The following is a 24420-nucleotide window of genomic DNA, read 5'->3' on the forward strand; positions in this document are numbered from 1 at the left end:
TTGGGGGTAGGGTGTTATTTGAGGGAGGTCTTTCTGGTCTTCCCCCTCAAAAGAGGGGGGTTGCTGCCGTTTGTTGTGGTGGGAAGGGGGCTGGTTAGGCTGTGAAGGGCCTGGGGTGAGGAAATGAGGGACTCGGTAACCCTGGTAACAGTGAAACGCTGCCTTGAGACCTATGTAGGGTGCCATTTTGAATGGGGGCAGCTTGGCTTCAAGCCCATTGGCAGCCCTGGCAAGTGGCGGCCATTTTGTGTAAGGGCGTAAGGGTGCTATTGAAAGCAAAAGGGGGCCGCCGGCAGCCTCGCTGGGAGCCATGAGAGATGGGTGGCCGTTTTAAGAGAGGGTAAAGGTCGCTAAACACGTTGAAAGCAGCAAATGGGCACCGCCATTTTGAGAGAGGGCAAAGAAGCGCTACAGTGGGGGATATCGGCCGCTATTTTAGGAAAGGGTAATGGTCTGTATCGCCTTCCTAGGGCGCGACGGGAAGATTCAGCCATTTTGGAATAGGGCAAGCGTGTGCTTAACCTTCAGTGAGGGCAACGGGCAGGTGGTGGCCATATTGGAGGAGGGCAAGCGCCAACCTCCCTGTCATTAATAGCAATGGCAAGTCGGCGGCCATATTTGTTGTAGGCAGCCTGCGCCGCAAAAGCCTTCCACCTCTTCCGAGACTTCAGTGGCTGAGACTAACATATAACTTGCATGCCAGGCGGGGTGGGAGAGAGAGAGGGGCTGGTGTGGCTGAAGGAAGGGGTGCGTGGTGTCATTTTGGAGGCAACACCGGAACTACGTGTCCCAGCGTGCTTTGCGGCTTGGTGGGCGGGCAAGACAGTCGGACCCAGCCGCCATGCAGGGAGCACGGTCCGGGTTGGAGCTCTGTCTCCGTCTCCTGCGGCTGGGGTGAGGGGAGGAAAGGATCAAAAGGGACCCCTGTGAGGTCCCAGGAATCGCCTGGGGAAAGATGGGGGTGTCAGAGGTCACGTGGGGACCCCTGGAGGGGGTGGGGGTCAGAGGTCAAGAAAGGATTCATGGTGGGGAGCAGGGCGGATATTTCCAGTTCTTCCCCCAACCCCAGCATAGACCCTCTCGTCCCCCCAGGTCCGGGGGACCCCCCGTCTCCCCCAGCCCCCAGCGCTGCGGGCCCCGGCTGTACAGCACCCAGACGGCCCAGGTGAGTCCCCGCGGCGCCCGGCGGCCCCCACCCCAGAGCTGGTGCCCCCGTTCGGCTGGGCCGGCCCCGCCCCAGAGCCAGCTGCATCTCGGCAGGGTGGGGTGGGGGGCCTTGTCCTACCCGGCCCTGCTGCGCCCCAGAGCTAGACACCTTCCTGTCCCTGGCTCTGTCTCCTGGGTACCGGGGCAGGGGGGGGGAGAGTGGGGGAAGGGAAGGTCCTGGGTGCTGTGGGTGTCACAGGACACCGGGAACTGGGGGAAAGGTCACTGGGATGGGAATAACAATGGGAGAGAGCTAAAAATAGAAGTGGGCGTGTCATTGGGGTGGTAAGAGTGCTCCTCACTCCTAATCCGGAGCCCCCCAGCCCTGCTGGTGCCCCTCACTCCCAACCCTCTGCCCTTGCTCTCAGGGACCCTTCTTCAAGTTGCTGTCCCTTCCCCCATAGCGCCTATCTGCGCCCCTGCCAGCGGCCCCCCAGTCTGTCCTTGTCATCCCCATGCTCCCCATACCAGGACTGTCCAGGTCAGCCCCCACCCCCAACTGTTTCAGCCTTTCCAAATCTAGATGCTCAGTGAGGGGCACCATCAGCTGCTGTGGGTTGGGAGTGATGGGCACCAGCAGGGCTCAAGGGGCTGCAGGTTATGGGTGAGGGACACCATGGGGGCAGGCTGTGGGTTGGCAAAGACAGGGAAGGGGGGCAGGGGGCTGCAGGTCAGGAGTGATGGGCACTGGCAGTGCTGGGAGGGTGCAGTTTGTGGGTACCAGGCGTGACACCCCCCCACAGGCCACATTGGAGAAAAATGTCCCCAAGACAACCTCGGAGGCCAATGCTACCACCAAGCAAAAGACCAAGACCACTGAGGTATGATGTCTCCTTTCTCTGTTCTGCATCAAAATAGTTGGGGTGGACCCTGGCATCCAGACAACACATTGCCCCTGGGTTAAGGAGGGGCAGGGCTTTGGCAAGAGGAGGTGTGGTTTGTGGTGGGCAGAGTCATCCCTGTAAGCACTGCCCTCCATACCTCCTTGTTGCCCCCCCACCCCAGGACTCCAAGTCCTTTGCAGCCGGGATGTTCATGGGACAACTCCGGCCAGAGCAGGTCTTCCCCTACCCATCAGGTACCACCCAGGGCTAGGGGTGGGAATTGAGGGCAGAGCCTGAGCTGTTGGGGCAGGGCTCTAGGGAGCATGGGAGGGTCTTGGGATGTAGTTTGGCAGGTGTGGGGGCAGGGTCATGAGGGTTCAGGGCAGGGAAGGGACTCCAGGAGGTGTGGGTGGGGTCAGAGCTATGGTGGACAGGGGTTTCAGGGTGGGGCTTTGGTGGTGTGGGAGGGGCCTGAATGGTGGGGGCGGTGTAGCGGGAGTGGGAGGGGCCTGCACCATGGCTTGGAGGGTTGGGGCGGGGCATGATCTTTTGGGGAAAGACTATGACACTTTGGGTGGAGGCCTACGGTGTAGGGATGGGGCTCCAGAGTGCATGGGAGGGCTTGGGCTGTGGTGGGTGGAGCAGAGCCTGTGGTGCAACAGGGGCTCCAGGGGGTGTGAGAGGGGCCTGTTCTTTTGTGGGCGGGGCAATGGTTTGTGGAGGTGGGGCCCTGCAGTGCAGGGGAGGAGCTCCAGGGCGCCATGGGAAGGGCCTGTTGTGGGACGAGCCCATGAAGGTTGGAAGCGCACCCTGGGGGATCGGGAAGGAGCCTGAGCTATGGGGATAGGGCTCTGGGGTGGGGTGGGGCAGGGCGGGGCCATAGCAGTGGGGGGCATGTTTTGGGGGCACCCCCTCCCATCCTCCCTCCCTGTCAGCCCTGAGTGAGGAGCAGGCCCAGACCCTCCGCGAGCTGGTCCCCCCCGTCACCCGGTTTTTCGAGGTGAGTGGGGGTGGGGCTTGGGCTGCTGGGAGCGGGGCTTGGCTTTCCCCTCCCCCTCAGCTCACTTACTGCCCACCCTGCCACCCCCAGGAGGTTAACAATGCGGCTGCTAATGACGCGTTGGAGCAGGTGGAGGACCAGACCCTCCAGGGCCTCAAGGAGCTTGGGGCCTTTGGGCTTCAGGTGCCAGTGGAGTATGGTGGCTTGGGGCTCAGCAACACCCAGGTGAGATCTCACACCAATCCCCACACCTCTAAGATCAGGCCTGGATTGGGCCCTGACTCTACCCCACTCTCCCGCCCCCCCAGTACGCGCGGCTAGTGGATATCGTGGGCGCCCATGACCTGGGCGTGGGGATTGTCCTGGGGGCACATCAGTCCATTGGCTTCAAGGGCATCTTGCTGTACGGCTCTCCTGAACAGAAGGCCAGGTACCTGCCCCGTCTGGCCACTGGTGAGTGGGGGGGATCTGGGGAGGGGTCTACAAGGAGCTGGGGGTGTTTTGGGGGCATCTAGTGGGGTTAGGGTATCTGGAGAAGGGTCTACCTGGGGCTTGAGGGTATCTGGAGAGAGGCCTGCCAGGGGTTGGGGGGTATTTTGGGCCCATTTAGAGAGTCTGGGGCATCTGAGGAGGGGTCTGCAAGGAGCTGGGGCTTGTTTCAGGGGCATCCAGAGGGCTGGGGTATCTGGGGAAGAGTTTACCACAGGCTTGTGGGTATTTTGGGGCATCTAGGGGCGCTGGGGTAGCCAGAGAGTGATATACAAGTTGATGGGGTATTTTGGGGGCATCTAGGGGATCTGGGATATCTGTGGAGGGCTCTGCCAGGGGTTTGGGGGTGTTTTGGGGTTATCTAGGAGGTCTGGAGCATCTGGGGAGGGGTCTACAAGGAAATGGGGGTGTTTCAGGGGCATCTACAGGGCTGGGGTGATGGGGGTATTTTGGGGACATTTAGAGGGTTCTGGGGGATATACAGGTAGGGGGGCTGGCAGTATTGTGGGGGCACTTCAAGGGCATTTGGGGGGGACTAGGGCATTTCAGGGGAGTCCCTACAGGATAGAGGGAGGGTCATAACAAACTCCAGTTCCCTTTCTCCAATTGGATACTTGGAAAACCCACCCCTTTTAATATTCTCTGGGGGCCTTAAAGGGGCAGCTGGTAGAGGAATCAAGGAGGCAGAAAAAGGGATATGTTAACCCTGTTCTGCCTGCAGGGGAGGCAATGGCAGCCTTCTGCCTGACGGAGCCAGGCAGCGGGTCGGATGCGGCCTCCATCCGCACGCGGGCTGTGCCCAGCCCCTGTGGGGGCTTCTACACACTCAGTGGGGGCAAGATCTGGATCAGGTGAGGCCTAAGAGTGTATCTGGTGGTGGGGGGTGTTCCCTGTTGCAGCCTTCCCCCCGCATCTGACCTGCCCTAATCCACCCTCCAGCAATGGGGGCCTAGCCGAGATCTTCACGGTCTTTGCCAAGGCACCGGTGATGGACACAGCCACAGGCAGTGTAACAGAGAAGATCACGGCTTTCATTGTGGAGCGTGGTTTTGGGGGCATCACCAGGTGGGTATTAAAGGGGTGTGGAGTGTGTGGGAGAAGGCTTGTATTCAATGTAAGTATTTCAGTGTGCTGTTTCTTTAAGGGAGAAATGTGGAGGGAACTGTAAAAGGGGTATTAATGGAGTAGGTGTTTAAAGGGGTATTCTGGCAGGGTGGTTTTAAAGGTAGAGTGTGAAAGGGGTGGTAATAGGAACTCCGTGTTAAAGGGGTAGCATTAAAGGAGCAGTGGTGGAGCTGTTGAAGGGGTGGTATTAAAGGAGCAAATATCAGGTATGAGAGGTCTTAAGTGCATGGCATGGGAGGTCTTAAAGGGACAGCATTAAAGAGATGGCATTAGGGGTGCAAAGTTGTTAAAAGGGTGGTATTAAAGGGGTGATGTGGGAAGTTTTAAGGCAGTGGTATTCAAGCTGTAGTATCGGGGTCGGAGGTCTTAAAGGGGCAGCATGGGAGATGTTAAAGGGGCAATGTCAAAGAGGCAGTATTGATGGCATGGTAGGTGTTTAAAGGGTGGAATTAAAGGGGCAGTGCAAGACATGTTAAAGTTAGAGGCAGTATGGGAGGGTTATGGGAAATGTTAAAGGGGTAACAGTAAAGGAGCAGTACGGGAGGTGTTAAAGGGGCAGTATTGAAGAGGAGCACCGGAAGCGTTAAAGGGACAATGCAGGAAGTATTAATACTGCCGCTTTAAAGGAATGGTGCGGAAGGTGTTAAAGGGCTAATGTTAAAGGAACCATGTGCATCTTAAAGTGTTGGTGTAGGGAATATTAAGGGGGTGGTAGTTTTAGGAGGTATTAAGGGTAGTGTGGAGAGTGTTAAAGGGGATTGTTGGAGGTTATAAAAGGAGGGGGGGCTGTTAAAGGAGCAGGAATAAAAGTGGTGTTCTACCTGTGTTGGGGGCGGGGGGCAGTAGAGTGGTCTTAAAGGGACAGTATTCAGCAGGTATCAAAGAGGCAGGTTATGAGGTGGTCTTAAAGCGGATAGGGTACCTGGGTGCCGTTAAAGGGGCAGTGTGAGGCAGTCTTAAAGAGCCAGTGCATCCCTCCCAGCGGTCCCCCGGAGAAGAAGATGGGCATCAAGGCATCTAACACAGCAGAGGTGCATTTTGATGGCACGCGGGTCCCGTCCACCAACGTGCTGGGGGTGCCTGGTTCCGGGTTCAAGGTGGCCATGAACATCCTCAACAATGGACGATTTGGCATGGCTGCTGCCATGGCTGGCACCATGCGGGGGGTCATCGCCCGTGCTGTGAGTACCCCCTTCTTGCCCCAGGGCATCCTGGGAATGGTTCTTCCTGACCTCGCGTGGCCATGAGGTGCCCCCCAGGCATCATGATAGCAGGTCCCATGACCCCAGGACATTGTGGGAATAGGTCTTCCTAACCTCATGTGGCCACAGGGTGCCCCAAGGCACCATGGGGGAGGGCCCCTAGACCCCAGGTTATTGTGGGAAGGGTCTTGCTGACCAACTGTGGCCATGAGATGCTTTGAGGCATCGTGGGAGTGGGTTCCATAACCCCAGGGTGTTATGGGAATGGGTCTTGCTGACCTCATGTGGCTTCAGCTTCCCCCAAGGAATAATGGGAGGAGGCCCCATGACCCCAGAGCATTGTGGGAATAGCCTTTGCTCACCTACAGTGGCTACAGATTGCCCCAAGGTATTGTGGGATGGCCAGCTTGGGTTTCCCCTTTACAACCCTGGATAAGGGGGCATGGTTGGGGGGAGTCCACGGGCCACCCCGAGGCATGATGGGCTTTCCCCCTCCCCTGGCAGGTGGAGCATGCAGCCAGTCGCACCCAGTTCGGGGATAAAATCCACAATTTTGGGATTATCCAGGAGAAGCTGGCGCGGATGGCCATGCTGCAGTATGTCACTGAGGTGAGCCGTTACGTGGGGGCTGTTCTCCCTGGCTGGGACCCACCCCAGAGCTGGCCACATCTCGGCCCCAGCTGGAGGATCCTTATTATACTTAGCTGTGATCTATCTGGCTGCGTTTCAGCAGTGAGAAGGGTTTCTGTTACGCGCAGCCATAATCCACCCCAGAGCTGGCTGTGTCTCAGCCCCAGGTAGAGGAGGTTATACTCGGCCATGATTCACCCTAGAGCTAGCTCCATTTCAGTACTAGGTCAGAGGTTTTGTTATACTCAGCTGCGCCACACCTCAAAGCTGGCCACATCTCAGCCCTGGCTCTTCTTTCTGCAGTCCATGGCCTACATGATCAGTGCCAACATGGATCAGGGGGCTACAGATTTCCAGATTGAAGCTGCCATCAGCAAAATCTTTGCCTCCGTGAGTCCTGGGTGAGGTGTCCGGGCAGATCTGGGGGATGCTATGCTAGGGAGAGGGAGGCTGACACCTCTCTCCTTCCCCACCCCCCAGGAGGCAGCTTGGGCCGCGACGGATGAGTGCATCCAGATCATGGGGGGCATGGGGTATATGAAGGTGAGTATTTGCCCCCCTGTCCCCCCCTTTCCATAGGGTGGGGGAGTTACCCGGGACTAGAAACCCTAGCTTAAGAAGGGGAACAGTTATCTCAGGGCATTGATTTAGGGAGGGCATTTTCTGCTTCCTCCTGGGGAGCGTCCTCCACCCTTGTTGCCCCTGCCCCCAACCCTGATTTGCCCCCCACTCTCTTGCCCCCAGGAGGCTGGGGTGGAGCGGGTAATGCGTGACCTCCGGATCTTCCGCATCTTCGAGGGCACCAACGACATCCTGCGCCTTTTCGTGGCTCTCAATGGCTTCCAGGTGCCGTGGGGGGTGGGGGGATTCTGGAGGGAAGCCTGGGTGGGGGAGGAGAAGGAGGAGGAGGCAGTGAGGGCCATGGTTTACAGCACAGGTCCTTGTTCTACCCAGCTAGGACCTACCCCAGAGCTGGCTTCATCTCAGTGGAGTCAGGGGCCCTGTTCAACTCAGCCAGTACTCACTGTAGATCTGGCTGCATCGCAGTCTTTAGTGAGGAGTCTCTGTTACACTCAGTCATGCTTAACCTTAGAGCTGGTTGCATTCCAGTGTTGAGAGAGGGGATCCTTATACTTAGCCATGATGTACCCCAAAGCTGGTTGCATGTTAGTGCTGGGCAATGGATCCTGTTGCACCCAGCCATGATGCACCCCAGAGCTGGCCACATCTCAGTGCTGGACAAAGGAAATTTGTTATACTCAGCCAGGATGTACCTGAGAACTGGCTGCATCTCGCTGTTGGGCAAGGGGTCCCTGTTACACCCAGCCGTGACACAGCCAGCTCTGGGGTGTATCTCAGCATTGAACCCTGTTCTACCCAGCCATGACCCATCCCAGCATCAGCTGCATTGCAGCTCCGGTCAGGGGCTTCTCACCCCTCCCCATTTTTTGCTGCCCCTCACCCAACAGGTGGCGGGGAACAAATTGCAGGCGCTCCAACGTGCTGTCAGCAACCCCCTGAGCAGTGCAGGGATCCTGGCCAGCTCCATCACCGAGCGCATCCGCAGGTGTGTGGGGGGGGGGGCGGGGGGGTGAAATTTAGGCATGGGGGGCAATTCTGGAGGGGGGGCAGGGGCAGGAGAGGTGCCCTGTAGTGTGGGGGGGTCAGTAGAGGTCTCTATGGTATAGAGATACGGTGGAAGCCATGGGGCAGCAGGGAAGGGGGAGATAGCGGGGGAGGGGGCTTTTGGGGGGGGTCCCTCACCCCCATCCCCAAATATCTTCTCGCCCTCCCAGGAAGGCTGGATGGGGCTCGGGCATCTCGCTGCAGCATTACGTGCACCCTAGTTTGGACGAGAGTGCTGAACTGGTGAGGGGGGAGTGCAGGGGGGGTTGCTTCTCTGTAGGGCTGGGAATATGGGGGGCTCCATTCAATTGGGAGGTCTTAGAAATGTTGGGGCTGAATTGAGGGGTTCTGAGAGGTGGATTTGGGGGGGCCTGGTGGGTCTTTATAGGGCTGGGAATATGGGAGGCTGAGTTAGATCTGGGGGGTCTCAGAGGCTGTGGGGCTGGATTGGGGGTGTTCTAGGAGGCTCACCCTATTTTCCCCTGCCATTCCTCCTCTCCCCTCCCCTCCCCCAGATGGTGCGGAGCCTGGACCTTTTTGCCGGGACAGTGGAGGAAACACTGCTGAGATATGGCAAGAAAATTGTGGGTGAGTTTTTGGGGGTCCCCCATTTCTGGGGGGCATCACCTGGCTTCTGCTTGGGGGCTCCCCAGCCTCCAGTATGGACTGAGACAGTTGCGGGGTGTTCTATGCCCTTGTTATTCTCCCCCCTCCCACAGTACAGGGATTTGGGCTGTTTTTGTGGGGGTCTCCCCCAAGGTGCCCCCCATCCATTTGGATCTGTGGGGGCTGCACTGATCCCCTCCAATTTGCCCCCACCCCAGATCAGCAGTTCATGCTCAAGCGTGTGGCTGACTGTGCCATCGACCTGTATGCCATGGGGGTCGTCCTCTCCAGGTACTGGGGTGGGGTGTCAGAGGTCTGGGGGTGGGGGCATTGTATTTTGGAGGTGGGGGTGGTTCTGAGGGGTGGGAGAGCAGATAGGGGTCACCAGCTGGAAGAGGGTAGCTCTTGGGGGCTCTGAGGGCTGTTAGGGTAGGGGAGATTTGGGGGTCCCAGGGATGGGTTCTAGGGGTGGTAGGTGGTAGTTGGGGTAGGGGCTTCTGGGGGGTCTTGGGGCAGGGGGGAGCTGTGAGGTTTGCAGGTGATCTCTGGGGGGTGCTCTGGGGGTCGTAGGTCATCATACTGAGTTTGGGAAGGAAGGTCCTACGTGGTGAAGGTCATAGGTCAGGATGTGGGAGCTATGGGGGTCATAGGTCAGGCAGGGAGCTCTGTGGCAGTCCAAAGTAAAGGCTGTGGGGTTCCCAGGTGGGGGGCTCTGTGGGGGTCATGGGTCAGGGTAGGGGGCTCAGCAGGGGTCCCAGGTGAGGGATGGGGGGCATAGGGACCCCCTCAATGCCTCTCCTGCCCCCCAGGGCATCACGGGCGTTGGCGGAGGCGCAGCCCACGGCCCAGCATGAGAAGCTGCTGTGTGACGGGTGGTGCCAGGAGGTGAGGGGGGCCTGGGGCATCATGGGTATGGGGTGCCTGGTGGCCATCTTGACAAGCAAGGCCATGGGCCAGGGGGTAGGCAGCCATCTTGGGGGCACCTCAGACCTGTGGAGGGCACTGGCAGCCATCTTGGGGCCCCCATGGCTGTGTGGGGAGTGACTGCTTGGCAACCATTGTGGGTGGGGTGGTTTTTAGTCTGGCAGCCATCTTGGGGCCCTACTGCCCCCAACCCATCTTACTGTCATCTCTCGCCCCTGCAGGCCACCAAGCGCCTTATGGCTACGCTGCCCAAGTTGGATGCCGATGGGACCTTCCGCGACCTGCGGGGCATCTCCCAGGCCCTGGTGGAGGCTGGGGGTGTTGTTTGCCCCAACCCCCTTGGCTTCTGATGCCCCCACCCCAATACATGCTCCCGGGGAGGGGCAGAGACTCGTGGGGGGTCTTATCCATGATGGAACCCCTCTGTGGTAGCAGACTTTGTGTGCAATCACCAACAAGGCCTTAAATTTGCCTCTTGAAGGGCAGTTTCAGGGTCCACCCCCTAAAGGGGAGGTTTCAGGGCTTCTCTCTGGAGGGTAAAATGTCTGTTTTGAAGGTCCCCCTCCTTTTTAAAGAGGTAGTGTCTGGGCGTCTGTATCTGGAGGGTGAAATATTTGCTTCAAGGCCACCTGCACCCCTTAAAGGGGAAGTATCCCACTTTGTTATCTAGAAGGCGAAATGTCTGCTTCAAAGCTTTTCTTCTTTAAGGGGGTGGTGTCTGCCCTGCCACCCCCCCAATCTGGAGGATGACTACTGCTTCAAGGTCCCCCTACTTCTTAAAGGGGAAGTGTCCCACCTCCTTATCTGGAGAGTGAAATGTCCACTTTGAGCACTGCCCCCACCTTAAACAAAACTTAACATCACACCTTTATCCGCAGAGTCAAATGTCTGCTTTGAGGCTCCTCCCAGGGGTGGTTTCAAAGCCCCCCCAGCAGTGTTCCCTGCCCCTTCTTTTTTTTTTTTTTTTTTTTGAGGTGAGGTGCCTCACGTCCTGGGGAGAGGGGACATCCTTGAGTCTGCATCATCTCCCCCTGAATCAGGGACCCCTCCCCAAATCTGGCAGGGAGTAGAGCCTGTTCCTGTCCCCCATGGGGGGTGGGGGTTGTCACTAATAAACAGATGTTTGGACGTGAGACCTGGTTGTGAGTGATGGGTGGGGGGGGGAGCTGGAGAGAACCCAGGCAGCCAGGCCCCTGGGTGTACAGCTTCGACTGCACCAGGGAATCGTACAGTCTGGACAGGGACCTCGCAGTGATGAGGCACGTGGCACAGGACTCGCAGAGATCACCAGGACCCCTCACACAAGGATCACCAGGACCCCTTCACATGTGAGCAGCTTGAGGTGCCAGGGCCTGGCAGAGATGTGGGAGGTGGATCCGCTGGGCACACTAGACCACAAAGGCACTGCAGCCCCTTGCATGTGGGCAGGACTCCTTGCATGTGGGTGTACCACAGGCCCTCCCAGGGCAGGGCACATGGATCACAAGGATGCCAGGCCCCCTCGCACAGGGACTGCACCAAGCATGGGGATGACCAGGGCCCCTTGCATGGGGGCACACTGAGCCCTCATGTACAGCGCCTTGCATGGGGGGTGGGGCCAGGCCCTGCAATCCCTTAAGCCTGGCTGGATCGGAGGCAGCTTAGGGGGATTAGAGCCGTGGCTCAGCCCTGCCATGCCGGGGAGGCACCAAGGTATAGTGGAGCAGTTCCTGGGGTCTTTGCACCCCGCTTTGGCACCTACTGGGGGTGGTTAGGGCACTGTGGGTGGTGGGTTTTAGCTGGGAATGTGAGGGGGAGGCTGTGTGTGCCCTAACAGCCTGGGTTACGTGTATGTATCCCATACACCTGGGGGGGAGACTGTGTGCATGTGTGGGGCGGGGAGGCATGCTGGATGAAGTGTCCTGGACCCACCTAGGTTTTGTGTGTTCTAGATGCCTGGGTTGCACGTGTGAATCCAGGACACCTGGATTGTGTGTGTGACACGTATGTGCAGACCTGGGTTGTGTGTGCATGTCCTGTATGCCATGGGGGGTGTGTGTGAGAGACAGACAGACACTTGCGTTTGGTGTGTGTGCACATTCTGGACACCGGGGGGCGGGGGGGTGACATGCACCCACACACCTGGGTTGTGTGCGCATTTTTGGGGTGGGGGAGAAGAGAGAAATACAATGAATACCTGGGCTGGTGCGTGAGACGCCCAGATGCCTGGATTCCCGGGGGGGTGGTGGTGTCTGTGAGTGGGAGACACCTGGAGCATGTGTGAGACGGCTGGTCACCTGGGTTGTGTGTGGGTGGGAGACACACCTGGACACCTAGGTTTCATGTGTGCAATGACTGCCATCATGGTGTACTCGCTGCTGGGGTGGTGTCCCTCGGTGGGTAGGGCTGTGGTGACCCCAGTTGCCCCCCAGATGCCCAGGCAGCTGCACGGCTCATGGCAGCGTCACTGGACCCCTCAGCCCGGCGCCAGGCCCAGGCCCTGCTCTGCGTCCTCCAGAGTGACCTCTTTCAGGCCCTCCTGGGTAGGCAGGGCTTGGGGTGTAGGGGGTGGGGCTTAGCAGCCCAAGGGCTGGGCTTGTGGCCCAGTCACAAACCTAGCAGAAGTCATGGGGACTGGGTTTATGGGGGGGTGGGTCTTGGGGGCCTGCTTTAATACCTGTGGGTTCAACTTACGGAAAGGGGGTGAGGCATGTGGGACACAGGAGGAGTCTTACTAAGGAAGGGCTTAGGGAAGGACCCAGGCTCACAGCTGTGGAAAGGATGGGAGTTAGGGTGTGAGGGGGCAGGGCTTAGACTCCTTGCCCCTTAAACTAGGATGGTGGAAGGGGTCTAAACTGGATGGGGAGACCAAGGGGTGGAGCCTATGAGGCATGTTGAGGCACAAGGCAGAGGGACACCTGCCCTCCAGGGTGGAGCTTACAGGCTGGGGGGCTGCGCTTAGGGGGCAGCTTATGAATAGGGGAGGAGCTATGGGGTGTGGGCGGGGCTTAAGTTTCTAGGGTGGTGATGTCCCCCCACTCTTCCCCCTACTCCTCCCCAGACATCCAAGAGTTCTATGAGGTGATGGTGGCCGAGAGCCGGATCCCCACACCCTACTGTGCCCAGGCCCAGGTAAGTGCCCCCCAGCCCCTGGCAGGTGCACCCATCTCTGTGGTGAAGTCTGGCTGAGTAGAACATGGACCCAGGACTGAAATACAGCCAGCTCTGGGGTGGAACTTGGCTAAGTAGAACAGGGCACTTCTGAGGAGGACTATACTAATGGAGCTGTGTGGAGGGGAGTGATATCAGTGGGTTGGGCTGTACCAATGGGGTTCATGGAGGGGGGGTGTCTCTATTAGTGGGTCAGACTGTACTAACGAGCTTCAGGGTGTTGGGGGCGGGGGGCATACTGTACACGTCAGCAGGGCAGACTATATTAATGGAGTTCAGGGTGGGGTGGCTGTACTCATGAGGTGGACTGAACCACTGGGATTCAAAGGGAAGGGGGGCCTGTACCAATAGGGCTCAGAGGTGGGTTGGGTCATACTAATGTGGGAGAAGGTCCCTTTTTGGGGAGGGTGCATTTTTTGGGGGGGAACTATACTGCCTGGGGGCATTGTAGGAGGGAGGTACTGTTGGGGGGGGGGCTGCACCAATAGCTTGGACTGTACCAAAAATGTGGAGTATGGGAGGAGATACCAACAGGGATTCAGGTTGGGGGACCCTTTCTGCCCCCCCCCCCAGCACCATGGGGCAGGGCTGGATTGGAGTGGAGACTTGTGGGGGCCCTGGGTCCCATATTAATTAATGCAAAGCCTGGGGGCAGGGCTGTGGAGAGGGGGTGGAGTCTGTGCCCTCCCCTCTGGAGCGCACCAGGTCCAGGCCACAGGCCACATGTTCTTGTGTGCATTATTTGCATGCATGTTAGCACACACGTACCCTCCACTCTGGCGCCAGGATGTGCCCCCACACTAGTGTGAATGCTCACGTCACACACGTGTGCTTGTGCACGGCTGTGCTCCCTGCACCCACCCAAAGCCCTCTTTTCCACGCATGCTGGCAGGCAGTTGGACCTGTATACACCCATGTATGTTCACACTGTGACATCAGCGTGCACTGGGTGTCTGCCACGCATGTGGCACCTGTAACACATAGCCTGCTACTTCACCCACACCCTTTGACCTGCCAGAAGCAACATTCCCCCTGGACACTACCTGAACACACCATGTGCAACAAGCACTTGCGTGTGAGGAGGACCTGTGTGTGCCCACCCACCCCACACATTTGCACATGCCCTCCCTCTGGCAGGCGCACACCAGGGCCTCTGACTCACATGCGTGTGCATGCCCACACGTGTCTCTTCCCCCACAATGGGGGGGAAGGGGTACGTCATCTTACCGCCTCCTCTTTCCGCCTGGTACTGTAGGGGTTAACCACACCCCCACACACACCCACACATGCACACCTGCTGCCATGTGGGTGGGGCTTTAGTGGGCCCTGCCCACCTGCAGCACTCCAAGGGTTAACCCCTCCCCTCCCACATGCCACAAGGTTAACCCTTGAGTACCCAGAGGCCCCCCCACCTGGGGCTGATCTTCTCCAGCCTCCACTCCTCTGCTAGCCACTTTTCCTCATCCCTCACTGCCTCATGCCCCCTACCCCCCAGCCCTGCCTCTCTGTGCCTCTTTGCTGCTGCCTCCCCTGTCTCTCCATCCAGCAGCTCTCCATCCCTCTAGTCCTCTATCTGCTGCTTCCACCTCTCCTCTCTCTCTTTCTCCCTCCCCTGCTCCCTCCAGTCCTCTATCCATTATTTCTATGCTTCCATCCCCTGCTCCCCGCATCCCTCCAGGTGTCTCTTTCCTGCTTCCCCTCTCCCCCCCACCCATCTCTCCTTCCATTCGCCCGCCTTTCCCCATCCCTCCATCCCTCCACCCACCGCCTGCCGCCTCCTGCTTCCCCCCCCCCAGGTTTCCTCCAGTCACGGGCTTCCACCATCTCTCTCTCTCTCTCTCTCTCTCTCTCTCTCTCTCTCTCTTTCTATTCCTCCACCCACTGCCTTTCCCCTTCCCTCTCTCCCTTCCACCCCCTGCTTTCCTCCATCCCCTTCTCTCTCTACCCCTCCGTCTCCCTCTCTCCCCCCATCCTCCCTTTCTCCCCCCTTCCGCCTGCTTGCCTGCCCCCATCCCTTCCTCTCCTCTGCCCACTGCCTTCCATCATCACTCACTCCCCTTCTCCCCCTCTCCCCCCCTTCCTCCTCCCCCCCACCCCGGGGGGGGGCAACTGGTGCCTCTGGGGCAGGACCCCCTCCCAACCCCTTCCCCAGCCTCTGATGAGCTGCAGACCCGGCCCAGGCAGCTGCTCGCCCCTCGCCCGCCATGGACTGTCTCTGTATTGTCACCACCAAGGTGCGCCCAGCTCTGGGTGGGGGGCATATCTGGGGGGCTGGGGAGGGGAGGATCTGGGGGTTGGGGGCATCTCTTGGCCAGGGAAGGTCTGGGGTGGGGGTGACTATGGGGCAGGGAGGGGGGATCTGGGTGGGGGGCATGTATGGGGCAAGGAGAATCTGGGGTGGGGGTGACTGGAGCAGGGAAGGGGATGATTTGGTGTGGCGGCATCTATGGGGCTAGGAGGGTCTGGGGTGGGGATATGTATGAGGCAAGGAGGATCTGGGGGTAACTATGGGGCAGGGAGGAGAGATGTGGGTGGGGACATGTATGGGGCAAGAAGGATCAGGTGGGGGTAACTGGGGCAGGAAGTGGGTGATTTGGGGTGGGATTGGGGCATCTATGGGGCAGGGAGGGGGATCTGTGACTGGGGCAGGTAGTAGGTGGGAGAGGGCTGGGGTTACTGGGGGGTGCAACAGGTCCCTGGGTTGGAGTCCCCTATGGGGCTGGGAGGTCTCCGTGGTGCTGGGGAGTGGGAGCTGTGGGGGGGCTAGGAGCTCTCCATGGTGCTGGGGGGGGGACTCGTCTCCATGGTGCTGGAGATGCGGAGGCCGCTCTCTCGCACCAGGGGAGGAGGGGGCACAGGCTGCTCTACGGTGCGGTGCAGTGGTGTCTGGGGCCTCTCTGTCATGCCTGGAGGGGGAACTCTATGGTTTTGGGGGTGCAGGGGCTGTGGGGGGGGTCTCTAGGGTGATGGGGGCAATATGTGGGGCCTCTTGGTTGTACATAGATAGGGACCTCTGGTCCTGGAGGTGTAGGGGGCTGGGGGGGTCTCCATGGTGATGGGGGGGCATCTGGGGCCTCTCTGTCATGCTTGGAGGAGAGAACTCTGTGGTCTTGGGGTTGTAGGGGCCTGTTGGGGGGGGTCTCCATGGTGACAGTGGAGTGGCTGGGGCCTTTCTGTCATGCTAGGAGCGGACAACTTGGCGGCCTTGGGGTGCAAGGGGCTGAGGGGAGGGGGATTTCCATGGTAACGATGGGGACAACTGGAGCTTCTCTGTCATGTTTGGAGAGGGGAATGTTATGGTCCTGGGGGGTGCAGGGGTCTGGAGGGGTCTCCATGGTGATGGTGAGGGGTGACTGGGGCTTCTCTGCTCTGCATAGGTGTGGAACTCTGTGATCCTGGTGGTGTCTCTATGGTGATCGGGAGGTTGGGCCCCTCTATCGTGCTTAGAGGGGGGAACTCAGTGGCCCTTGGGGTGTAGGAGGCTGGTGTGAGGGTCTCCATACTGATGCGGGGCACGGCTTCTCTATGGCCCTATAGGGATCTGGGGCCTCTTTGTCATGTAGGGGAGGGGGGCTTCAGTCTATGGTCATGGGTGGTCTGGGTGCTTTCTATGGTACTGGGGGGGCTTTCTAGTCCTATGGCAGGAAGTGGCTGGGGGATATTTAAGATGCCCAGCCTCTCTGTCATGCAGGGGATCCGGGGTCTCTATGGTACATATGGGGGGGGTCTAGGGCCTTCTCTATGGTGGGGAGGGCCTGGTGCCTATTGTGCGGGGGTGGAGGGGTCTGGAGTCTCTGTGGTGTTGGGGGTTTCTTTGGTGGCTTGAGGTCTCTGTGGTGCTGGGGGGGTCTCTATCATGCAGGGGCCTATATTTGGGGGGTAGCTGTCTGTTTTGAGAGGTCTGGAACATCTATGATACTGGGGAGGGTCTCTCTCTCATGCACAGGTCTCTATGGTACTGGTGAGTATATCTATCACATGGGGGGGCATCTCTATGATACTGAAGGTCTGTCACGCAGGGGGCACTCCATGGTGCTGGGGGGTCTGGGCCTCTTTTTACAGAGAGTTCTCTATGGTGGTGGGGGCTGTTTATTATACAGAGGGTCTCTATGGTACTTGGGGGGGTCTCTATGATCCTGGGAGGGCTTGGGGGGGTCTGTCTGTCATGGTGGGGTTTGGGGCCTGTCTGTACCAGAGGGTGCTCAGTGGTGTCTCTGTTATGCAGGGCTCAGGGGCTATCTATTGTGGGGGTGTGAGGTTTCTGCATGGGGGGGTCTCTATAGTGCTAGGGGGCTGTCTATCATGCACAGGGCATCTCTATAGTGCTAGGGGGTCTATTATGCAGTCTATGGCAGTGGGAGGATTGGCAGGGGGTCTGGGGCCTTTGTCTGAGGGGGTTTCTCTGTCATGCAGGGGGAGGTTTCTATGGTACCTGAGGGTGTCTATTATGGGGGGGGTCTTTGGAGTCTCTGTTGTGCAGGGGGGGCTCTGGGGCCTCTCTGTTGTGCAGGGGGGGCTCTCTGTGCCCCTTCCTCTGCCATGTGTGTTATGTTGCTGGGGGGACTTTTTCCAGAGCCCAAAGCCAGCGCTACACACCCACTCAGCGCATGGGGGCGCATGTGCAAGGAGAGAGGGGGAACAGTGGGGAGACGGGCAGCTGCGTGCCAGGCTCTGCATGTACCTTGCACACGTGTGTGTGTGCATGGGTGTTGTTTATGGCCTAGGAGCAGGGGGCTTGCATGTGCAAGGGGGAGAGTGCGTGTGTGTGTCTGTACATGTGTGTGCACTGTGTAGGCTGGGGCTGAGCACAGCTATAAATGTGTGTAGCGTGTGCATGGAAAGGGTCAGTGTATTTGTGCATGTGTGTATTAAGTATAGATATGGGTGTGAGTGTTTGCATTGTATGCACGCAGTGTGTGTGTGTGTGGACAGGTGCAGGGGTAACAATATGTGCATGATGGTGTGATCAGTGTACTTGTGTGCTTGCAGTGGTGAATCTGTGCGTGTGTGTGCGTGCATGCACACACGTATATACAGAGGAGTGTGTGTGTGTGTGTGTCTTTGTACATGTGTATACATTGTGTAGGCCTTTTACAGGGTGTTTTTGGAGGGGGTGGTGTGGACATGAATGCAGGTCTATCTGTGTGTGTGTGTGCGCATGCATGCATTTATGCTGAGGGGGATATGTGTGCGTGCACGCACATGTATAAAGCTGAGGTCAGTGTACTTGTGTGTGTGTGGTGTAATCAGTGTGTCTGTGTGTGCATGCACACGCATGCATCCACACAGGGTGCGTGTGTGTGTATGTGTGTACATGTGTATAAATTGTGTAGGCCTGCACTGAGTGTATGGGTGGGGTGTATGGACATGAATGCAGACTTAAGTGTGTATGTGTGTACATGCATGTGTGCAGTGTGCATACAGCCTCGGGTCAGTGTACTTGTGTGCATCTGCTTTGAGTCGGTGTATATGTGTTTGCACATGCAGGGAGGCGACTGTGTGTGTGTGAGCGCCCCATATTTGTATACGTGTGTGTGCATGGAGAGGGTCACTGCACCTGTGTGTACGGGTGCATCTATACATACGTGTGTGTGCCTTGTGTATGTCTGAGTAGTGGGGTGGGGGCATGGGTGAGTTGCGCATACACGTGTTGTGTGTGTGGAGATTGGACAGGGCAACTGTGTGTCTGTTTGCAGGTGTATCTGTGTGCATGCACCATGTGTGTGGACAGGGTCACAGTGGTAACTCTGTGTGTGTATGCACATGGTGAAGGTCAGCATACTTGTGTGTGTGCAGTGAGTCTGTATTTGTGTTCAGTAGGAGTGTGTGTCTGTTTAAATGTGTACCTATTGGTAGCCCTTCAGTGTGTGCATGTGCATCCAGGGGGCAGCCCATCTGTGTGTACACGCATGTTTGTACATACATATACATTTGCATTGTACATACATGCAGTGTGTGAACTGGCGTGTGTGTGCGTGTGTGTGCACATTCATGGAGCAGGTCAGTGTGTTTGTGTGCATATGCATGTGTGTGCACCTGCCCTGGGTGTCCATGTGTGCAGCAAGTTAGTGTATCCATGTGTCTCTGTGTGTACACATGTGTGCATAGTTAGGCCTGTGTTGAGTGTGTGTTGCCACAGAGAGGGATGGTGTGTCCGTGTGATGTGTATGGACTAGTGAGCAAGGGTGCGTGTATGTGCACGTGTGTGTGCTAGTGCTTTGTGTACGTGTGTGTGTTCAGGAGCAAAGGGGAGTTCATGTGTTTGAAATGTGAGCTGTGTGTGTGTGTGTGTGTGCACGCACTAGGGTGTCTGAGTGAACAAGCCTGTTGTGCACACATGTTGTGTGTGCCCTGTGTGTAAACATGTGTATGGAGGCACAAGGCATGTCTGTGTCTCTGGACCAGTGCTGTGTGTGTGTTGTGTACCTGTGGGGAAAGTGTGTGCAGGCCATGGGGAAGTGTGTTTGTATGTTGATTGTGTGTGTGCACTTTGTGTGACGATGGACTGGGGGAGCATGTTAATGTGTGTGGGGATGTGTGTGCACGCCTGCATGTTGCAACATGTGGTGTGGGAAGTTGTGTGCAGGGTGTGTGTTTACAGCATGTGTGTGATATCTGTCTCGGTGTGCAGGAGTACGTGTGGAGACTTGGGTTCTGTGTGTGGTGCAGTTGGTGTGCACATGTGTTGGAGTGTGTCGTGTGTGGGGCTGATTTGAGACCTTTGAGCCGGGACACTGTGTGTGTGTGGGGGGAGGGTGTGCGCGCGCGCGCGCATGAGTGTTCTGTAGGATGTATGACTGTACACAAGTGTGTTGCATGTGGACAGGTATATTTGGGCAGGGTCTGTGTGTGCCCACATGGGTTGAGGTATCTGCAGATGTGCACATGTGCATGTTAGTCCTAGATCTTTCTGTGCGTACGCACATGTGTGAGCTAGGATGCCTGTGCTGGCACATATGTGCTTCACACCTGTTTCCACAGTGTCTGAGACTGAGCACACAAGTGTTTTGTGTCTGTGGCCATGTGTATAGGTGTGTCAGGGAACCTGTGGGCACACGCATGTTTTGGGGTGTCTGTGTGTACACATGCATATTTTGGATTTGGAGGCTGTGTATGCACACATGAGTTTCCAGGTTGTCCATCTGTGCACATGCGTGTGTGTTGGGGCCTCAGTGCGCATGTGTATGGCAGGGGTGGGGGGCCTGAGGGGTTGTTCATACGCTAATGAGTATGTTAATGAGGCAATGGGGCCCTCCTCCAGGGGGCGGATCACAGGGGAGGAGGGGCAAGCCTTGCGCGTGTGTATGTGTGTATGTGTGTACATGCCCCAGTTGCCTGGGTTCTGTGTGGCTGTGTCTGTTTAGCCTGGACACTGTGTGCATGCAATGTCTGGGGTGTGGGGTTGTGTATCCCAGATACCAGAGGTGTGTGTATATGTGCATTGGGATGTCCCAGATGCCAGGGTTCTGTGCGTGTGTGTCCGTCTGTTCCCTGGACACCTGGGTTCTGTGTGTGTGTGTGTCCTGGACACCTGGGTTCTGTGTGTGTGGGCAAGTGTGTCACAGACTCCTCAGTTTGTGTGTCCCTGATTCCTGAGTTCTGTGCATGCATGCGTGTGTGTGTCGGATGCCTAAATTCTGCATGTGTGTGTGTGGGATGCCAGGGTTTTGGTGAGCCATAAGCATGTGCATGCCACTCAGGCGCGCGCGCGTGTGTGTGTGTGTGTGTGTGTATATACTATGGGTATGGGTGGATGTGTGTGGATGCATACACGTGTGTGTCCCAGATAGATGCCTGGGTTCTGTGTGTGTGTATGTCCTGGACAAGTGCTCACAAGGGCACAGTTGCACACCCACACACCCATGCTCAGCCAGGCCAGCCAGTGTTGTGTTTTCACAAGGACATGGGGAAACACACCAGGCTCACGCCTAACACACATAGCAAGGATAGCATGTGCAGACTCACACCAGCTTCACACACACTTGAACACATGTAACAACACACTTAAGTAACACACGTGTGGGGAACAGGGGGTGCAGTTCCTCCAATGTGTGTGTACACACCCAAAATATATACACACTCGCATGCCTGAGTGCAATGCACATCCTATAGCACTGTGTACACACGCACACACAAACACAGACATGGCCATGCATGAGGAAGTAAGCATGTATGCACACACATAGAGTACACTTAAATGCCTAACATGTGCATGGGGAATAGTGCATACACCCCCCCAGTAATGTATCCACACACACTTCCATGCCTAAAGCACACATCAGAAGCAGTGTGTGCACACTTGCACATCGGACACGAGCACACACGTATGCATGACAACATGTGGAGGGGGAACCCAGGCGTCCAGGCTCCCCAGCTCTTGAAGGGGGGCTGTGGGTTCAGAGCCCAGGGGCATTGGGAGCCTGGGCACCTGGGTTCTCTGGCAGTGCCTGGGGTCTTATTGTGGGGCAGGGGGTGTTACAAGCCTGGACACCTGGGTTCTTCCCAGCTGGCCTGGGCCTAGCAGTGGGGGGCAGCATCTGGGGCTCCATCCTGCCTCCCCCTCCCCCCTCCCCGCCATTGCCCCCCCATCCCTCTGCTGCCAGCTCCGGGTTGCCATGACAACTAGGGATAACTCCATGCATGGTCTGCGTGGGGGGGCGTGTATTTTAGGAAAGGCAGAAGGTGGGGGGGACAACAGGGGCGGCGTGCTGGGGGGGCAGGACAGGGCTGGGGTGTCCAATCGGGGGCGTTGGGCTGGGGGTCCTGGTTCTGGGCCTGTGGGGGTTGGAGGGTCAGGTTTGAGCTTTGCTGTGTTGTGTGGGGGGGATCTAGAGCAGCACACGTGTGTGTCTGTATAGGTGTGTGTGCCAGCGAGATACGGATGCTGCGGTTGTGTGGGGGTGTGTGTCGGATGCCTTGGTTGTGTAGGCGTGTGTGTGTGTGTGTGTGTTCCAGACACTTGGGGGGGCAGGGTGTCCATGTGTCCCAGATGCCTGGTGTACGTGTGACCCAGATGGCTGTGTGTGTATGTGTGCATGTCAGATGGCTGTGTGTGTTTGTGTGATGGCTGGGTTGGGTTGGATGGCTGGGTTGTGTGTCTGTGAGATGAGAATGCTAGGGTTGTGTGTGTATGTGTCACGTGCCTGTGTTGTCTGGGTGTGTCCCAGATGCCTGAGCTCTGTTCATCAAACTACTGGGTTGTGTAGGTGCGTGTGTCCTGGATGCCTGTGTTCTGTGTGTGTGTGTGTGCGTGTGTGTGTGTGTGTGTGATGCCTGAGTTGCATATGTTTGTATGTGGGTGTGTCCCAGATTCCTGGAATCTGTGCGCATGTGTGTCTTGGATGCCTGAGTTGTGTGTGCATGTATATCTGCACGTGTGCGTGTCCCAAATGCCTGGGTTGTATATGTGTGTGTGTCCTGGAAGCCTAGGTTGTGAGTGTGTGCATCCTAGACTTCTGGGTTCTGTGCATGTGTGCATGCATTAGACCCAGACACCTGGGTTGTGGTGGCAGGGGGGTGTGCGTGTGTGTGCATGCATGCATGCACGCGGCCTGGATGCCTGGGTTCTCTGTGCCTGTATCCCATATTGACTGGATCTACCCCATGTACAGAAAGGCACAGAACCCAAGCATCCAATGCATGCACACATGACCCAGGCAACTGAGACACACACACATGCATACACACGCACAATGAGAGGCATGCACATGCACACACACACGTGCATAGCCCAGTCATCTGAGACACACAAGCACCTATCCCCCCAGTCACATGTCCCCGACATAACCACCCCCACTGGGGTGGTGGGGGGGACAGCTTGGGACAGGAAGTGACGGGGATCCCCCTCATGTGCTGTGACTCTGGAGCTGGTTCCCATGACAATTGTAGGGCCCCTACAGGTGGTTGCTAAGCAACGAGGAGATGATGATGCAGGGATGGGGGGAGAAGTGCCCTTGCACTGGGGCAACCCCCTACACGTGTGTGTGTGCACGCATGTGCATGTACACATACATGCACACATCCCAGGCATCCAGGACAGACATGCACACACCTGTGCACACGCATGCAGAACCCAGGCCTCTGGGACACGCGTATATATACACGTGCGCAGAACCCAGGCGTTCAGGACAGATGCACACAACTCGGGCATCTGGGACACACACCAGGCCTCCAGGACTGATGCACAGCCACAGACAACCTAGGAGCCCAGAACACACACACACGAGTCAGGCATCCAGGTCCGGACAGATGGACCCCAAGCATCTGGGGGGCACACATCCAGAATCCAAGTATCTGGGACACGGGTACACACACACACACACACACGTGTATAACCCAGGCATTCGGCACAGATGCACACAACCCAGACATCTGGGAGACCCCCCCCCCGCCCCGCATGCATGTACACATGCCAGGTGTCCAGGATGTGCGCACACACATGTACACGTGCACGCCACAATGGCAGTGCATAGCAGTGACCACATGATTAACGTGATATTTGTGACTATTAATGATGATGATGATGGGGGGAGAGGGCTGTAATCATGATTAATTAATGAGCTCTATTAATTAAATTATTGCTGGATGTCACTGACTGGGCACACTATGCATTTCAGTTCCATATATGGCACATAATTATCCTGCCTCTGCTCAGTTCCTGTCTGACTATTGGAGCGGGAAGCCTGGTCATGCATATTCATTAGTATAATATCTTCATTAGCATCATTAAGTCTTGATTGGGTGCGTGTTGATATGTAGGGGGATGTGAATCATCTTTTGACCTGTGGTTGCCACGGGGATCCATGGAGGCCTGTTGGCTTAATACAATGAATAGCCTGCTTATTAGGGAGAGATGATGAGCAGTAGCTCCGCTCTCATGCTTACATCACCTGATTAATATTCAGAGAAATTGTATATCTTCATGGGTGATTGTGTATGAGCTCATGTGCATGTGTTATTGTGTATGTGTGCACATGTAATATCCTGTGTGTGTGTGTCTGCACACGTAATACCATATTTATGTGCACATGTGATTGTGTGTCTACAGTGTGATTTGTGTGTGTGTGCATAGATTGTAGAGTCGGAAGGGATCTGGAAGGATCATCGTGTCCAACCCCCTGCCCCTGGCAGGAAAAGGACTGAGGTCAGACAGCTCCAGCCAGGTGCTTATCTAGCCTCCTCCTGAAGACCTCCAAGTTAGGTGAGAGCACCACCTCTCTTGGCAGCCTGTTCCAGACTCTGGCCACCCTTACTGTGAAAAACTTCTTCCTAATGTCTGACCTGAATCTACTCTCCACTAGTTTGTACACATTATTCCTACTGACTCCTAGGGGTGCCCTGGTAAAAAGTGCCTCCCCAACTCTCTGTTGTCCTCCCTTGCTAAACTTACAGCCTGCTACAAGGTCTCCCCTCAGCCGTCTCTTGCGAAGGCTGAAGAGATCCAGATCCCTCAACCTCCCCTCGTAGGGCCTTGCACGGAGGCCACTAACCATACGAGTGGCCTCCTCTGAACCCTCTCCACATCCTCCGTGTCCCTCTTGACGTGCGGCGCCCAGAACTGGGCACAGTGCTCCAGCTGCGACCTGACCAGTGCTGCATGGGGGGCGGGGGGCAACACCTCCCTCGGTCTGTTGGCCAT

At 57.1% G+C, this 24420-nt stretch overlaps 2 protein-coding genes across 10 annotated transcripts in view; both read left to right on the top strand.

Moving 5' to 3' along the window:
• The first annotated feature begins 500 nt into the window (after positions 1 to 500).
• On the top strand, positions 501 to 10760 carry ACADVL (acyl-CoA dehydrogenase very long chain). Of its 3 annotated transcripts, none has more exons than XM_090055633.1 (20): positions 501 to 747; positions 1093 to 1165; positions 1950 to 2027; positions 2212 to 2284; positions 2966 to 3030; positions 3121 to 3255; positions 3339 to 3483; positions 4241 to 4370; positions 4459 to 4584; positions 5627 to 5825; positions 6351 to 6455; positions 6780 to 6866; positions 6957 to 7019; positions 7221 to 7322; positions 7946 to 8043; positions 8273 to 8345; positions 8618 to 8690; positions 8927 to 8999; positions 9518 to 9593; positions 9854 to 10760. In XM_090055633.1, exons 4-20 carry the CDS (start codon positions 2236 to 2238, stop codon positions 9980 to 9982), a joined length of 1728 nt encoding a protein of 575 aa, XP_089911759.1. In that variant the 5' UTR covers positions 501 to 747; positions 1093 to 1165; positions 1950 to 2027; positions 2212 to 2235; the 3' UTR covers positions 9983 to 10760. The 3 variants fall into 3 exon arrangements, with proteins under 3 accessions (XP_089911759.1, XP_089911758.1, XP_089911757.1); XM_090055632.1 differs by lacking the exon at positions 501 to 747 and adding an exon at positions 754 to 894; XM_090055631.1 differs by lacking the exon at positions 501 to 747 and adding an exon at positions 827 to 894 and having other exon boundaries at positions 1075 to 1165.
• A 46-nt stretch (positions 10761 to 10806) lies between these two features.
• Positions 10807 to 24420, top strand: part of DLG4 (discs large MAGUK scaffold protein 4) — a 47878-nt gene continuing 34264 nt past the window's right edge. For 2 of the 7 annotated variants that reach the window (XM_090055578.1, XM_090055582.1), the window contains exons 1-3: positions 10812 to 10960; positions 12044 to 12154; positions 12673 to 12743. In XM_090055578.1, coding sequence (XP_089911704.1) covers positions 12067 to 12154; positions 12673 to 12743 — 159 coding nt within the window. In that variant the 5' untranslated portion in view covers positions 10812 to 10960; positions 12044 to 12066. Of the gene's footprint in view, positions 10961 to 12043; positions 12155 to 12672; positions 12744 to 14623; positions 15017 to 24420 lie in introns of those variants that run through there. The other 5 variants (XM_090055577.1, XM_090055579.1, XM_090055580.1 and 2 more) reach the window with 4 other exon arrangements.

This window comes from Crocodylus siamensis, chromosome 6 (assembly GCF_052110815.1).
Source record: "Crocodylus siamensis isolate JL-2025a chromosome 6, ASM5211081v1, whole genome shotgun sequence".
NCBI classification, from domain to species: domain Eukaryota; kingdom Metazoa; phylum Chordata; order Crocodylia; family Crocodylidae; genus Crocodylus; species Crocodylus siamensis.

Coding starts and splice junctions, on each gene's coding strand:
- ACADVL (XM_090055631.1), top strand. CDS start 842: ATGCAGGGAGCACGGTCCGGGTTGGAGCTCTGTCTCCGTCTCCTGCGG. Junction 4,371..4,458: donor GGGGGCAAGATCTGGATCAG/GTGAGGCCTAAG, acceptor TCCACCCTCCAG/CAATGGGGGCCTAGCCGAGA. Junction 6,456..6,779: donor TGCTGCAGTATGTCACTGAG/GTGAGCCGTTAC, acceptor TTCTTTCTGCAG/TCCATGGCCTACATGATCAG.